The sequence below is a fragment of the Dichomitus squalens genome, assembly GCF_000275845.1.
Source record: "Dichomitus squalens LYAD-421 SS1 unplaced genomic scaffold DICSQscaffold_2, whole genome shotgun sequence".
NCBI lineage: Eukaryota > Fungi > Basidiomycota > Agaricomycetes > Polyporales > Polyporaceae > Dichomitus > Dichomitus squalens.
In genome coordinates, this window is record NW_006766884.1 from 1883522 (window position 1) to 1900203 (window position 16682).

General features: G+C 55.0%; 5 protein-coding genes across 5 annotated transcripts; 3 read left to right on the forward strand and 2 right to left on the reverse strand.

Moving 5' to 3' along the window:
- Positions 1 to 1294: 1294 nt before the first annotated feature.
- On the forward strand, positions 1295 to 4975 carry DICSQDRAFT_49194 (uncharacterized protein; the record flags this gene model as incomplete). Its single annotated transcript, XM_007361464.1, has 9 exons — positions 1295 to 1948; positions 2001 to 2227; positions 2281 to 2533; positions 2592 to 2758; positions 2816 to 2930; positions 2975 to 3391; positions 3564 to 3893; positions 3946 to 4544; positions 4600 to 4975. The coding sequence occupies 9 exons, from the start codon at positions 1295 to 1297 to the stop codon at positions 4973 to 4975; spliced, it is 3138 nt and encodes a 1045-aa protein (XP_007361526.1).
- A 1532-nt stretch (positions 4976 to 6507) lies between these two features.
- DICSQDRAFT_165967 (uncharacterized protein) lies at positions 6508 to 7606 on the reverse strand (the record flags this gene model as incomplete). Its single annotated transcript, XM_007361465.1, has 3 exons — positions 6508 to 6527; positions 6582 to 6965; positions 7024 to 7606. 3 exons carry the CDS (start codon positions 7604 to 7606, stop codon positions 6508 to 6510), a joined length of 987 nt encoding a protein of 328 aa, XP_007361527.1.
- A 2917-nt stretch (positions 7607 to 10523) lies between these two features.
- On the forward strand, positions 10524 to 12285 carry DICSQDRAFT_177617 (uncharacterized protein; the record flags this gene model as incomplete). Its single annotated transcript, XM_007361466.1, has 2 exons — positions 10524 to 10549; positions 10606 to 12285. Exon 2 carries the CDS (start codon positions 10615 to 10617, stop codon positions 12283 to 12285), a length of 1671 nt encoding a protein of 556 aa, XP_007361528.1. The 5' UTR covers positions 10524 to 10549; positions 10606 to 10614.
- A 461-nt stretch (positions 12286 to 12746) lies between these two features.
- Positions 12747 to 13637, forward strand: DICSQDRAFT_50115 (uncharacterized protein; the record flags this gene model as incomplete). Its single annotated transcript, XM_007361467.1, has 2 exons — positions 12747 to 13118; positions 13182 to 13637. 2 exons carry the CDS (start codon positions 12747 to 12749, stop codon positions 13635 to 13637), a joined length of 828 nt encoding a protein of 275 aa, XP_007361529.1.
- Positions 13638 to 13938: 301 nt separating this feature from the next.
- On the reverse strand, positions 13939 to 16485 carry DICSQDRAFT_165970 (nucleotide-binding domain-containing protein; the record flags this gene model as incomplete). The annotated part of the gene is made up of 11 exons (XM_007361468.1): positions 13939 to 13972; positions 14041 to 14345; positions 14402 to 14562; positions 14631 to 15048; positions 15104 to 15172; positions 15232 to 15377; positions 15440 to 15561; positions 15630 to 15807; positions 15866 to 15959; positions 16021 to 16182; positions 16234 to 16485. 11 exons carry the CDS (start codon positions 16483 to 16485, stop codon positions 13939 to 13941), a joined length of 1941 nt encoding a protein of 646 aa, XP_007361530.1.
- Between the last annotated feature and the right edge of the window lie 197 nt (positions 16486 to 16682).

The window sequence follows — 16682 nt, forward strand, 5'->3', positions numbered from 1 at the left end:
GTATGAGATATGAGTCCTTGTTGACCCCAACAAGGACTCAAAGCGTGAGCATCACGGTCGCGAGAATACTAGAAAGCGGAACACTTACAGTCTTCGGGTGGAAGGTTGTGGTTCGGGAGCAAGATGGGACTTGCACAAACGTCGGCCATCTGAGAGACTTGAGACTTGGAGAGAGAAGAGAGACAGAAGCTGACCCGATGCGGTAAGTGACGCGATCGGCGAGCCTTCTTGGCGTCGGATCGTGTTGTCGTGTTCATCACGTGACCGCGCACGGTCCATCCAGGACACTTTGCCGATTTTTTCTCTCTCTCTCCCCAGCAGGCCGCCACTTCTGCAGGGCCCAAAAAACGTTCCCATGCGCATACTCATTATTGCGCTCCTTTTTCTTGTAACCCTCATGCTCCAACAATGCGAGGGATGCGGTCGCGACTTCAAGGACCTCACCCGCCACCGCGCGAAGTGCGCAGACACACGCGACTTACTCGCCGGTGGCATCAAGCGTCATCTCGACCAAGACGAACGTCGCAATGCCATCCGCACCGCCAAAAAGCAAGAGTGGCAAGCCAGGAAGAAGGCGGAGATCGCAGAGCGCAAAAGAAGGGAGCAGGACAAACGGGCGCGGCTCGAGGTAGGCAGTGTGTGGGACATCCGTACAGGCCTGACCTAACGCATATATATGCAGGCTGAACGGGCTGCTAGCATGCCCGTTTTCCCTGATTTTGTTAGCCAGCGCACCGGTCGTACACGACGCATTCCCGGGGCCTTCCGGGACATGGTCCCATCGACGCTGAGGGGTCTCCCGAGTGCGCTCACCCCCGTCGCCAACCCTCCCCCCCCTATGATATTCGCTCCGGAATTCTCCCTTCCTCCAGCAGCGTTTGAGGATTTTGCTCCAGCCTACCCTGACTCGGCCCCTGGCTCTCCTCCAGCTGAGCCGCACGCCTATGTCGAGGACGCCCCCGAGGAACGTGAGCGCGAGCCGAGCGGCCGTGCGTTTCCGCCACACACCATGGACCTCCCCCCCGGAGCACCACCTCCCCCACACTTTGACACGCCCCCAAATCAATACGGTGTTTTCCGTCGCTACATGTCCCTTCCCCAGAGGGATCCGGAGGAAGGTCTCACGCCAGCGGACTTCGCGGACGCCGCCACGCACCTCGTACCCCCTCCGGACAATCGCGAGCGCAACCCACTGCGCGCATTCGGGGTGAGCTTTGCCGATGGCCTCGCCCGTGCTCGGGACGTCGCCGCGCGATCTTATGCGCCTTTCCTCAACTGGAGCGTCTTCAGCCTCATGCACTGGCAGTATTCTGGGTCCGTCACGAAGTCAACTGGGGAACTCCAGCGTCTCGTCGATGATGTCCTCCTCGACCCGCGTTTCGAGAAGGACGACTTGACTGGGTTCAACGCTACTCGAGAAAAGCGGCGCCTCGACAACCATCAAAGCACGCTGGGTGCCTTCTCGGTGGACGACGGGTGGCGCGAGATCGACATAGAACTACACCTTCCGAAGGAACGTGTGCAACACGAGGACGAGAGGACCACGGAGTCATTCTTTGTACGTGGCATCTGGGCGCGCAAATTCACGGAAGTCATCAAAGCCGCTATACGGGATCCTGTCGCGCGAAAATATCACTGGGTTCCACACCAACTCTTCCGCCGCCGCTCTGCTGACCAGCCCCCCGAGCGCATTTACTCCGAAGTGTACAACTCCGACGCCATGCTTGAGGAGCACCAAAAGCTTCAGAACAAGCCGCGCAATCCAGACGATGGCCCAGACATCGAATATGCTGTGTGCGCCCTCACTGTGTACTCCGACTCTACGCATTTGGCGCAGTTCGGCACCGCATCCCTTTGGCCGATTCATACGTTCATTGCGAACTTGTCCAAGTATTTCCGGCTCAAGCCCACAATGTTTGCGGCTCACCATCTGGCTTATGTTCCTCCTGTACGTTTCCGGCCCGGATGTTCAGCTTCCATCACTGACTTGCCCCTCGCAGCTCCCCCCCGCTCTGTTTGAGTGGTACAAGGACCTGTACGACGCCCCACCTTCCGCGGCCGTGATCCGGCTGCTCAAACACGATCTGATGCAGAAGATTTGGCTGGCCCTGCTGGACGCCGATTTCATGCACGCGTTCGAACATGGCATCCTCATCGAGTGCGCCGACGGCATCGTACGGCGTATATTTCCACGGATTTTCCTGTATTCTGCGGATTACCCTGAAAAGTGAGTGTTCAAATGTTCTTGAGTTGTTGTACATACCTCAATGTTCTGAGTAGATGTCTGGTTGCATGTCTGAAATTCCTCGGGAAATGCGCTTGCCCGGAGTGCCTCATCGAAAAGAAGGACTTCGGAATGATGGGCACCAAGACAGATCTCAAGCACCGCGTCACAAAAAAGCGCGAGGACACCGGGTTCCTGCGCGCTGCGATTGCCAAAGCCCGCGAATGGATCTTTGGTCTCGGACGCGCTCCCGACGGTACTAACATCAAGGCGACGCTTCTCAACAAAGTGTCTGTCACGCCGACGAGGGTGAGTCTGACGGGTAACATAGTGTACGATATACCCTAACAATCTTTGAGATCTGTAGTCCGCATTCTCCATCCGTTTCGCCAAATTCGGAAAGAACGTCTATGATCTGTTCACGCCGGACTTGATGCACGAGTTTGAACTGGGCGTGTGGAAGTCAACGTTCACACACTTGGTTCGGATTCTGATGGCTGCTGGCAATGACGCGGTTCAGGAACTTGATCGGCGGTGAGCAACTACTGTCTTGGCTTCAATTGCAGGTTGTGAAGTCACATCGCCGCCCAGCTTCTCACTCATACGGCCATTTGGACGCGGTGTCATCCGCCCATTCAATGGCAATGTGTCTGCCATGAAGAAGCTTGCGGCTAGGGACTTCGAGCAGATACTACAGGTTGTTCGGGTTGTCTAACGCCGCTGTTTCATACTAATCCGCCACTTTAACAGTGCGCAATGCCTGTTTTCGAAGGCCTGCTCCCTGAGCCGTACAATAGTCTCATCCTCGACCTCATTTTTGAGCTGAGCATGTGGCACGCGTTTGCCAAACTCTCACTGCACACAGATACGACTCTCAGCAAATTCCAAGCCGTCACGGTGTCCCTTGGGAAGGCGATGCGTGCCTTCGTTAGTAGGGTCTGCCCCTTCTTCGACACGAAGGAGCTCCCGAGAGAGACTCAGTCCCGTCAACGTCGCAAAGCCGCGTCTGCGCAGAACGTCCCAGGAGGTCGAGCCGCTCCCTCTGAGGACGACTCATCCCCCAAGATCAAGTCGTTCAACGTCAACACGATTAAATATCATCGTCTCGGCGATTACGTCCGCATGGTTCGACAGACCGGCACGTCGGACAATTCAAACACTCAGACGGTGAGCACCCTATCAAATTTGAAGCTGGGAAGCCGCATGGCCTCACCCCAATGGCTTCTGTGCTCGAGACGCTTGCCTATGCTATCACCCTTGCATACGCATACCGCAACAACTTCCCCTTTTCGATAGGTTCAGATATTGCCTGTCGCGCATTTACTAATTCACTCACCAGGGCGAATTAGAGCATCGGCGACTGAAGAGCTTCTATAAGCGCACTAATAAGAATCTTACATTCGGTTCTCAGGTGGCCGCGGAGGTACGGCGACAGGCCGTTCTCGACAGGATTCACCGCGGTATCCCGGTGTCGTCTACGCGACGCAGAACCCGAGCTACACCCACAACCAAAACCAGGCGTCGACATGACATTCGCGTCCAATTCGAAGAGGACCAGCCGCTCTCGGCGACTGTGTTCACCGACCATCACCATATGTCTATAGAGCAGCGCTACCCTCAAGATATAGGCGAGTTTCTGCACGCTAACGCTGGGGATCCAGCATGCAAGGTGTGTACATGCTGGTCGCATCGTGCAGCCATTTGATGCGTGCATATCCTAGGACTTCGTAAAAAACCTCAAGACACATCTTTTCGCCTGCATGTCTGGTGGCGACGGCGCGCTCACCATGGACCAACCCATCGCAAACGCAGATCTCGCCCGTGTTCGCATCTGCGGCAATCGGCTGTACCGCCAGAAGGTGTTCCGGGTCAACTACACGACATACGACATGCGTCGCGCCCAGGACTCAATCAATCCACGGACGCACCCCGACATTATGATGGTCGCACCTGAGGACAGCGCACACCCATACTTATATGCACGCGTCATCGGCCTCTTCCACGTTAACGCTTACCTAGCCGGCAGTGACAGTTTGGGCGCAGACGACACACAACCAAGGCCATATCAGCTCCTATGGGTACGTTGGTTTGACTTCGACACTCAAGCACCTGGCATCAAGTCGCGACGTTTGCCACGACTCAAATGGGCTCGTGCGGACGATGAGCCATTTGGTTTCCTCAATCCCCGCCAGGTTCTCCGTGCAGCGCAGCTCATACCCGCCTTCCACTACGGTCAGTCGGACACAGCCCTGCCCGGCCCCAGTATCGCCCGACAGGTGGATGAGGACGACGTCGACTGGAATTTCCACTATGTTGGCATGTAAGTCACATGTTTACTCTATATTGTCTACCAATTTCTACTCAATGCTCTATAGTTTCGCTAACCGGGACATGGTGATGCGCCATGTCGGGGATGGTGTCGGACACCAGCATACTGCTACCAATCAAGTCCCACCTCCTGCCGCTGAGGGCGACCCGGATGAAGAGCTCAACATGGACGGACCTCAAGCGGACGAAGACAACATCATGGAACCGGACGCTCCGGAAGATCATGAGATGGCCGACGATTACGATGGTGTCGACTCGGAGATCGACCACGACGAGGAGGAAGCAAGTACGGGAGGCAGCGAGGATGATGACGATGGTGAGCAGTTGTATGATGATGAAGACCTGGGTCCGGAAGACGGGGAGGACCACTGTCAGGCATCGGACGATTACGAGTACGCCCGTCTGGGCTATGCACCCTTGTAGGTAGCCTGCAAATATGTTTCGACCTCGTTTCGCGCAGCGCACGTGTCATACTGTATTCTTGTCTCTCTTGTCTCTGCAACGTGCTTTTGTATTGATGAACTATGAATCGTATACGGGTATTCTACTCAAGCATCCTGAGACATCTCCCCGTACAATTGGTTGCGAAACATTCTCCTCCCGGCAATCCCTTCCTCGACTTGTGTTCAGACCCGTCCCATTGGCTTGATTGTCTTCGGCGCCAATCTGGCCCAATTTTCGACGTCATGGCCAATCGGGCCAACCTTAGCCAACCGTTTTGCACTTTTGCTGATGGTAGACAGTCCTGCTCGGAGGAGTTGTGGACGCTGCATAACGATGGACGGCGACGTAAGTAGCGATAGAAATTCGCCTCGTATTGCTTTATGTGTATGTACGAGGAACCTGAGATGAACGAAGTACTGATGGACGCGAATCAGAGCAGGTTGATGCACTGAGATAGCTAAGTAAGCTTCGCCAACACTACACAGTATGTGAACGCTTCTGCCGTTGCTGTGACGAACGAAGAGCAGCCGAGTGCGCTGTTTCACAGGGGTCAGCATAAGCAGCACTAATGCAACCACTCACTACGATCGCAGCATCGCCTTCGAGGAGTGCTGACGACAAGATCCATCACCAACCCTCACCAAGTACGGCTACCAGATGATCATGATCCACGGGTCAAAGAAGCCGAGGAGAAGCACGGAACTAATCATGACATACATATCTGACTGCTGACCTGAGGCATTAGGCCCAGGTCTCACCATCATGGCAATCAATTGAAGTCGTAACTGTATGCTCTTTGAAGTGCCAGGCACAAGAACCGGTATCCATACGGCTTTGACCTAGCAGTGTTCGAGAAGATGGACGGAGGACGACCATGTTTAGCAACGCTGTGACTGACTGGACACCGCGTTAGCGGCAGCTCTTGCTCGATTATCTTTTTGCACAGCATATGTTCTCTCTGAAGATAGCTCAATTGAAACCGGCAGAGCACGGGCTCAAGACCTCACGTCAGCATCAATGTATGTATCGGAATATGATGGAACGTGTGCCTAAGATCAGAGCTAAGCCAAGACGGCAAAGACTGCAGCTCAATGATGGGACGAAAACCAAGTTCGGCGCGTCTTGGCACAGTCTGACTGCTGGTCATTCGAAGCCGATCACAGTAATATCTGTTATGGATCGGAAACCTTCGAATGCAGCCAAGGTGGACTAAGGATCATTGGCAGAAGGTGGAATAAAGTGCCGGCCGCCAAAAGAGAATACGCTGAACGATGAGAGATGTTTTCGAACACAGCGCAAAGCAGTTCGTCCGTGTTGGGGACCTTCTCGGGGTGTATTCTGGGCGTAGCAGGATCAGACGAGATTGCAGCATGTCCGACTGGTCTAGGAGTGCGAACTCGAGCGCCGTCGCGAGCAAGCCGACATCAATCGCCTTCGGAGCGCCACTGGATTGGCAGCTTGCTATGTGGCGCGAACACCTATGGTATAGAATTGAACATTGAACACGGGGATTATGGGTTAGAGAAAGGTTCTAGTACGCATATATTCAGTCTTCTTGCTATAGATAGACAATCGATTGACGTACCAGACGTGGGGGGTTCGTCATCACTTAATTCCAGAGGCTCCTGTAGGCCCGTAGCAACACCGCTCTCATGATCCTCCGCAGCGGGGGTGCCCAGAGCCCAGCACCCTTCACCACCTTCTATTCTAGCCAACCAGTCCCTGAGTGCTGTCTCTGTATTGAAGTCGTGGAATTGCTGCAAGTTGCCCACGACGTTATCATCCCAGTCGCTCAGTAGAACCGTATCTACCCTGGTTTCCTTCACGGACTGACGAAGCCACTGGATGTATTGCCTATACGCGGCAATGGTGACCGTTGCCGCGATGTCATCCTCTTCTGGCTCGGCTTCAGGTTGAATCAAGACTTGCTTGAGGTGAGGGAATAGGACGTCTTCCTCTGCTACCCTGCCTATAGCGATTTCGTAAGAACTTATGGAGTACATACCGAGACGGAGGAAACTACGTACTATATGCGCGTAGAAGCGTGTCGAGGGTAACGTCAGGGCGAGCGCTGAGCCGAGAGACCTTCAAATGCGTGACGTTGGGTGCATGGCGGGCCCATGGAACGAAGTCGACATCGTCGTGATCGAGGAGCATCAAGACAAAGATATGATGCAGTCGTTTGAGAGATGGATAGAGAGGGTCATGGTCTGCAGGGACATCCGTGAAACGAGCGAACTTCGGATCTCCTCCTAGCAGCGTCAGCTCCTTGAGCTGGGGGAAGCAAAAGAGTGACTTGGGTAGCTTGCGGAACTTGCTTTGAAGGAGGACGAAAGTACGTAGGTCCGGGGAAACGAGTTCGAGGAGCGCGGGAACAAGGGGGGCATACCGTTCGCTGAGCTCGTCCTGGTCATCCCCGAATTGGGTCATCAGTTCAATGATGCGGCGGTATCGTTCAGTGTCATTCTGGGCGTTGAGGATTGCGTCCATCCTCGATGGATTGAAGATATTCGCCTGGCCGAGGAGCGAGAGGAAGAGATGGCGGACCCTGAGCGGAGACTCGGCGACACGGGCGCGTTCAGCTTTGAAGCATGCAAGAAAGCGTTCCATCTGTTCTAGAGTAGATGCAAGAGCAACACTGTAAAACCGTGCAGGGCGCGATACGTCACGGATGTGCTTGGAGACCAAGGCCAGAGAACACCCTGTGGGACCGCCGTCAGTGCACGCAGAGAATGCGATCATGGAGAGAAGTTCCGTAGGAAGCAGAGCGAGCGACATTCTATGAGACGAACAAGACAATAGTGAGAGAATAAGATGCGGTATTGCCAAATACTGTGAAGCAGGGAGTCATTGATGATCATCAAGAGGCCAAAAGGCTTGGGCGACCTTTTACCAGGGAAATTGCCGACGAAGTAGGAAACACAGACGCCCATCATAGTCATGGAGCTCGTTACAAGGGCAGCTCGTGCTACATATACCCGGTAGAAATCATGCCAAGTCATTGCCCGATGAGAAACGATCCGATGCTAACTAATACATCTCGTTGTAAGGCGGACACTTGGAACACGATATCGATGGAGAAGGCTGCGGATGTACTAACCGAGAGAATCTAATGATTGCGGCCTGAAGGAGAGGTTACGTGAACAAGAGGTTATTTGCGTTGTCTAACTCGCAAAAGGTCGGGCGAGGGCATGAGAAGGTCGACTGGGGTAGCAAGAGAGAATCCGCACATATCGCATGCTCATTGCGAGAAGGAATGCCGCTTATGTAGTTACTCGACGATACGCACGTCCATGCTCGACATCAAAACATGCAAGGACATGCCGAAACATCGTTCTCATAGCAAACGCCGCGCGGCCGGCACTTCGGAGGGCCCTGACACAGCATAAAAATCGTCTGTTGCATTGTCATAAGAGATTACGCAAGGAAGAAAGATAGTTCGTGATCTACGTACTCGATGGTCCTCGAGACAGCCCTGGAAATGGCGAATAGCCACGATGATTCATGAACATAGAGCGACGAGGGTCAGTCCGGCCGCCTTCGTCAGTATGGCAGGGTGTTCCGGGCTGTTCATCCGGCGGAGAAGATAACTGCTCCACCAACGTGTCTAGGGGCGGAGACAGCGCCTTGAAAGGCTCGGCACTTTCCAACCGCTTCGCCAATGCTCGGACACAGATGGAGCATTCACACCCAGCGTCATCAATGGTGGACACCCTCCGGATCCCTCGGTTCAAATGCATGGTGCCAGAGGCCCTAGATACGAACGCAGCATAGGGCATTGCTGGACCCATGAGCCTCTCGTACTGAGAAGGGGCACGAAGTTGCGGAGGTTCGCTAGCGGCTGTGGTGATCCCACTTCTGTTAGGAAAAGGGAAAAAGCAACGAAGGATCGTGTCACATACTCGCGGCCTCAATCCCGTATTCAATTATCCGCTGCACGCTACGAGCAAATCGCGGTAAATGCGAGTGATTTGGTTTGCTATCGGAGGGAATGCGCTCGGGTCGTTTGCCCTTCGGGTCCTGCACCGGATTGGCAACCTGCGACATATCAAACCCGCCTCGCGCGTTGGACTGGATATCCGACCCCTTCGCGCTGGTACATCAGTACAGCATCACATGAACAGAAGAGCACAAGGATAGTTACCTCAATTGAAAATGGATATGCAGGAGATGAGGTCCATCCCGCACGGTATGCACGCGACTGCGGTACGTTCCCCAACTCCAGACTTGGTTCAATGTGAGCGGACTGCATGCCCATCGTGAGGATGTGGGCGAGGTAGCCGGTCATTGCCTGTGTGGGCTGCTGCCTAAAGTCATTGGGGGCTAGGCCAGAAGTGTTGGCTCGGCGAAGCAGTGCGCGAAATTCGATACACGCACCATTCTCTTTCTGACTGACCGGCAACGGCGAGTCCGTGCATACACGCTTAGGAGATGGATCGGTACAGGCTTCCCCTTCTGCAAGGGCCTCACCCGACGGTTTACGCTTGACGGGACTGGAAGGGAGGGATAGCGATGGTTCCTGAGGCATGTCTCGTTGTTCTATGTCATGCCGTGTTGCGAAAGGAAAACAACCGACCATGAGGGGCTCTGAAGCAGATGCTTTCTGTGTGATGAGGGTCGCCTTAGGATATAGGGGCTTCACTGGCGATGCGCTCAAACTGCCGAAGGACACTGAAGGAAAAGGAGAGAAGGCAAACTGAAAAGTCTGCACCTAGTCGCAAAATGCTGTCCATCTGCTGCCGGCATCTAGAGCAGCGAGCCTGGCGTCGTGTCGGCTAGGTGGAGATGACTTGGATTGAGATATTCTGTAAAATATAAATGGAAAGAGATGCCAGATACGTACTCGGAGTGCGGAAACCCTGAACACGATGCAAGTTTCCTTGTAAGCGGAAAGGACAGGAGACCACGCTCGCGACGTTCGAGTTACGTACAAAGCATGCCGATATTCTGTCCCGACCCTCATGAGTTGTCAGTTTCCTAGACGAGACATACGGTCTTGACAGCGGCCTTCGAGATGAGCGTACCACAGCCCGGCCTCTTCAATGCTTTGCGTGTTTTGGGGACAGTACTAGTCGAGAGATCTCTAGTGAAACAACGGCCGGGACATGAGGCTGCTTACTGACACTGCGCATTGGGTCGCGCCCCAATAGAGCCGATACACAAGGCTTCAGTGGTATGTTTCGTAAAGATATCGAGTGTCCCGTCAGCGAGACCCACAATACTCACAAGCATAGTAAGGGAATCAGAGGGGCTGGGACCGCCGCACCTACGATGACATTGGGCCTTTTGAATTTGACTGGGTTGAACACATCAATGGGCGCAGCATCAAATTATCACTGGGAGAGCAGACACGGCAGATGACGCTGGAGGAACTCAGTGTCGTATGTATACTAGGTGCTCATGACGAGAAAAGCACTCGGTGCCCGATTGGACTTGGACAATGGCGCTTATGTGGTGATAGACGCGCTTGCGGGCACTCCCAACTGACTTCTGACCTCCACCAACGATCTACCACTGCTGCTGATCAAGGGCATTCATTCAAGGGATAATAGTGTATGTGCTATCATCTAACTTTCGTTTTCAAATGGCGTTTGACAACTTAGGGCCAGATTGTTCACATGGAGCCTGAAGCGTCGACCTTCGCACTTAGGAGAGAGCGAAACTCTGCTGCATTCCTCAACTACCTCCCAGAAGAACTAGTGTCTTCCATCTTTCTCTCCGTTATTGCTCTGGAGAGATTGTCGAGGCATCCCGATGCGTATCACCACTTTGAAGCCCCACCCGCGATATCGTCGCTCTTTGGCATCACTCATATCTGCCACCGACTCCGCACAATTGCGATTCGGCTGCCGTTCTTGTGGACGACGCTCAACTCACGTATGCCACAGGACCTCGTCGATCTATTTGTCCAGCGGTCTGCCGGTCTGCCGTTCCGGGTCTACTTTAGAGTAGGAAGGCAGCTCCCTGTTGGTAGCCCATTGCCGGTCTTCTCTTGCATCAACGTCTCCCGCATACAAGAGCTTTTCTTGACCATAACTGTCGACTACCACCACCATTTGCTCCCCCACGACAATGTCTTACTTCCCCTATCACCCACTCTCACCTATCTCAATCTCGTCCGGGAAGGCTTCTTCTCCCCTCGTATCCAAACCCCCGAGATATTTCCTGGAAGAAGAAACATACTAGTTGCCCTGGCTTTCTCGCTACAAGTAACTCCCCCTCCAAGGGATTACTTCCCCTGCCTGGCGCACTTACGGATAGCCGGGATGAAACACATGGACGGATCTGGCACGATCAATTCCTCCGACCTTCTGCGTTTGCTGGCCAATACGCCGAGCTTGGAGACGCTGTACGTCATCGAGGCCGAAATCGTGTGGGACGGAATGTCCCCGGTAACGACCACGGAAACCGTGCGCCTCGAGCGACTTCGCGTTCTTTGCTTCTACGATCAGCGTCTAGACGCGATACTCAACACCCTATCGTGCCTCGCACTCAACCCTGACATGACCCTACAACTACATCGGATTAGATACTTGGATAGCACTACCCCACAACTGGCGACGCTCCCCCCTCTCGGCGAACTTACGCACCTGGAGATAGCCTCAGAAGGCGAGCACTATCATATTAGAGCCTTCGGGCCGGATTGTGGGGTGTGGTTTCATTTTCACTCCGATTTTTTCTCTCAAGTGATCCATGGTGCCAATACTTCGGAGGACGTGTTAGCCTGCATGGCGGATAAGCTTGGCCCATCCCTTCGCCGAGTGCACACACTGCGCATAGCGACGGACGGGCACACGCACCTGATCGTGTCATTCTTGCGAAGGACCTCGCCGCTTCTTCCAACACTCGATACCCTCCTCGTTGCTTCCGAGAACGCCGACGGTCTGAGCTTCGCAGCTGCGCTCGGAGCAGCGTTGCTTCCCGGCGAACCGCCGTTGTCAATTCCGTCGCCGACACTCCAAAAGCTGCACGTACAGGTCTATCGCCCTATAGCGCGGCATGCGCCCATTGAATGGATGCTTGATACCAGGGTCCGCCTTGGTCACCCCATCCCCGAAGTCCTCCTCAGCATTGGACGTCGGGACGAGGTCTTTGATACCGCTCCCGCTGGCGAACATGCGGAGATGAACAACGTACTCTCGTGGGACCCTAGGTCGGACCCCTTCTGGCTGATTGAGACCCCCTACTGGCCGTTGTATCCCCCGGAGCGTGATATGGACTGGCTCTGGGGTCTTCCAAGATTGAAGTGGGATAGCGTATGTCCCGTGTCCTCGATCAATTCTGTGTAGCAGACCAAGGCTTACCCCGACCTTGCATCCAGTCATTCAAAAAATTGTAGAACTATAGTAGTGCTCCGCCGGTTTGCACGTTAGGATATAGTATGGTCGTTACATTCGCTCTCCCTCCCCTCCCTGTTCATGATTGACTCTCATTCCCCATTGGTCGTACCGACCCCGATATCTGAATCATGCGTAAAGGCATATTTCAAGTGCATGCGAGAGTCTCCGTTGAGATGCGCGTACGAATGCAAAAAGGGTCGACTGAACGTGCTGTGTTTGGATATATCCATCTTGGGAAATCGCCAGTGGCTGTGGAACGAGATCCGCATGACGCGAGTATCTTCTTCTCAATTGAATCACGCCCATCCTCCACGAGTGTATCACAACGGTAAGTCTGGGTGCTAGCGAGGGTCCTGGACAGACTGACCCTAAGGCTCCGCCTCCGATCAGGCCAGTACTAGCTGATATCGATGGGAGGGCTTCAATCATTGCTCTACGACGACGCCGCCGATAGTGACGAGAACCGGGTAGATATCGACGACGATCCTGCTGAACCAGTCCGCCATGTGCGCTGGCTGCTCTCCGAGCTCGGCCTCCCGATGGAGCTGGTGCTCGACATCATGGACCTCGCGGAGTACTACCCCGCCGTCTTTGCCGAACGCAGCGACCCGGTCCGGATGCGCTCAGACCAGCACACGCGCGGGGACAACTGTTCCGCCTTGCTGTACCTCGTCAGCCCTCTGCTCCCCGCAGGAAAGGAGGGCGAGAACTGGCGGATGAAGAGCGTGACGTGGCATATTGAGGGCAGGGACCAAGGATGGGGCGGAGAACAGCAAGGTATTGTCCGCCCATGGCCTGTACGGCGACCTCCGTTTGATCCACAGTTGACCTCCTTACTGACTGAGATTGTACGAATAGGCACATTCCATGGCTCATACTCGTGGTACGAAGCATGCATCCTCCGGCCGATCGACTACGACCCCGAGACACTGAAGGCGCAAAGCGACCGCCTCGACGCCATCTTGTCGACCCACGATCTACACCGCACAACCGCAGACTTCGTCCCGATCGCCCAGCAAGCGGGATGGACTCTTGTGCCCGACGCCGAGGACAGATATGCCTGGCATGTTCAATCCAACAAGGTGGCAGAAGCCGCGTTCGAACGTTATGCAGTTGAATGGCGGGCTGGACAGTCGTTCGATACCCAGGATGCGGAGGAACATGGATACGGCAATGGGACGGGTTTTCTGCAGGCACTGCGGCCTGGGGACAGGGTAGGCTTAGTGATGAGAGCCCAGTACGGGGGCTGGGAGAACTTGTTGAGATATGCAGATGTCAAGCTGGTGTACGACGTGCGGTGACATGTTAAGGCGGCCTCGGAACTCTATGAGTATACCACAAGCCAACGGAGCACAGATAGATATGGGCTAATGCACAACAAATCGGATGCATTACAGAGTTCGTAACGAGAGAACGCACGTGCCATAACCAAGCCGCGACATACCACACATGCACTCTTACCGTACATGCCCCTCTGACGTCCCGCCATCGTTGCAGTCTACGAGTCATGTGTAGTAGTGCAGGCAGCTACCGTAGGTATAGTCTAGACGGGGATATAGATGGCTATACAACGAGCCGATGGGACCCGAAATTTTTATCTTCCTACAGCCGCGACAGGTCCCGTCCCCAGATACCCCTACCACACCGCCCCAATATCAGCAACGCAGCTCTATACACAGCAAACACCGAAAAGTAAACACGCACCGGACGACCCAGTCAATCATCAACAATGCCCTCGTGCGCATGCTGACCTGCTCGCTCCAGTACACGCTCCGCCACGCGTACATCGCCGCGAGCCCGCCCATGAAGCTGAACCGACCCAGGTCGAACACGGCTGCGTTGCCAATGTAGGCGAGCGAGCCGAGGTGGAAGTACCGGAACGGCTGCGCGACGAACTCGTCCGCGCCCTCGGGCCCGATGCCATTAGCCTGAAGGACGGGACTACGCTCGGCGACCTTGGAGAGCTTCTTTCCGAGGTACTTGCCTTGCTGCGAAGCGACTTGCGCGGTCTACAAACGTCAGATAGCTCAGCAAATGTACTGGAGTGTGTGCTGGTGGGGCGTACCGCGGGCAGCGCTGTGATCTTGTGACCGATCTCTTGGAGGAGGACCGCGAGCTCATTCAAGTTGAGGGAGTTATCCGCGTCCGAGTCGTACAGGTCGAACAGCTCGCGGACCTTCTGGAGCTGTCCCTCTGCCATCGGGATGCGCTTCTTGATGCGCGACACTATCCGCGTGGCCCCATGCATCATCAGCCCCTGAAGTCAAAGCCACTGCACAGAGACAGCAACATACCCATGATCTCCCACTCCTCAAAGTCAATCTTCCCGTCCTTGTTCTTGTCCGCCTCATCCACCAACTCCAACAGGTAACTCACAATCGACGTTTCGATTGTGCTCGCGTCGCCAATCGCATACACCGTGCCCAGCGGCGCGCCCTTCACCCGCAGATGCGCGTCGACCTCGATCGCCTTCTTGTGCACCTGGTTGGGCAGGAGATCTGACACGCGCTTGCTGAATGGGTTCATCGCGATGCCCGTCGACCAGAGCACAAAGTTGGTCGGGATCTCGTGCGTCTCGACCTTGCCATCCGCGGTCTTTTTGGTGTAGACCACCTTGTCAGGCTCGACGGAGGCAACGCGGGCGGAGGTGACGAGGTCGATGTGGTCGTGCAAGAACTTGTCCTCAGCGTACTTGGAGATGGCCTCCGAGTACTGGAGCAGCGCGTGCTGAGTTGTTGGTCTGAGCACATAGCAAATGGGGACATACCGTGTTTAGGATATGCTCACGACTCTGGATCACATGAATGGAGATGTCTTTTCTGCAGATCTTCGGGAACTGCAAGCGAGATGATGCTCAGAGGACGTCGCAAGCATTGCTCAAAGGGACATAGTTACGTAGTTGAAGATGTCCTCCTGGCACAGGTCGTAGATCTCGGCAGCCGTCTCCACGCCCGTCGGGCCACCACCACAAACGACGAAACTGAGCAGTCGCTTCCGCTCCTCAGGACTGGTTGTGGGCAGTGAAGCCGCTTCGAAGTTGTCTGTTATCCGAGACACGCTTCATGAGACCCATGAAAACCCATCGAAAGCCTGCTACACGTACCAATGACCCGTTTGCGGATAGCCTGCGCGTCGCCGACTGTCTTCAGCTGATAGCAGTGCTCCAGCCCTGGGACCCCATGTGTGCTTGAGGTCGATCCGACGGCAATGATGAGCTTGTCATACCTGAGCAGTGAGGTATGCACACATCTTCAGCGGATGGCAAGGCAAACTGCAACGAATACGGGACACACGGGATGTACATGCGGGTGGGTTGCGAGCCGGCAGGAACGACGGTCTCCACCTCGACCAGGCGCTCAGACATGACGAGATCGACGGCACGGGCATTGATGAGGTGACCGTGTACGCGGGCGAGGATCTTCCGGAGGGGTTCCACAAGGGAACGGACGGAGACTGTCCCGACCGCCGCAGCTTTTCGGGGAGGTCACAGTGAGTAGGGTGTTAGGCGTGAGACTGTACTGCAGCTCACATGGGAGTAGGGGGGTGAACGTTGTGTATGTTTCGGGAGAAATGACCGTGACGTGGTAGTCTCCGGGGTTGAGTTTGTCGATGACACCCACCGCCTATGTGGCCAGAAACACGCGTCAGAGGGTGCGTTTGCTTAATGTTGAGTAGATCACGTACGCCCCAACCACCGCCGACTATCACTAAGTGAGGCTTCTCCGAGAGTGCGCGGTTCTCCTCGTCTTCGTAGTCGCTCAGAAGGCGCGAGACGATGGGTAGATTCTTGGGACCTCCGCGCTCGGGTGCAAGGGCGCGCGGCGCGACGGGAACACGATCGACGTTCTAACAAACCGTTTGAGGGGGAGTGCGTAGACGAGTGTTGGGAATACTCACGCGTTCCTGATAGGTGAAAGCATCGTGGAGGAAAATAGCACCTGTCAGAACGAAGCAGCCGACCAAAGTCGAGCCAGCAAGGTAGAATGTATATCGTGCGAACGTGCGAAATCGCCTGAAAAGAAGGGGAGCCTCCGTTGACGTGTTGGCTGTTGCATAGGTTCGTACGGTGGGGTATCCAGTGAGTGCAAGACGGGCGTAAGTCTGAGGAGGTAGCCTGTAGAGAGCCGAGCGCTGCAGGCCCAGTCTCATGGTGGCGGGCACTGTCCGTCGGAGCATGGCCGAGGATGATGCGAGGGACGAGCAAGTGAATGCCCGTCGATGTCGTCGAAGTTGTCTGTGGTGGGGGAAGACAAGAGAGCCCAACGGTGGGCGTCGTGCGCGCGACGAGCAGCCCGCGCCCGACGGTAGCGAACATGGATGATGTCACCACGCCTCTCCGGACCGTC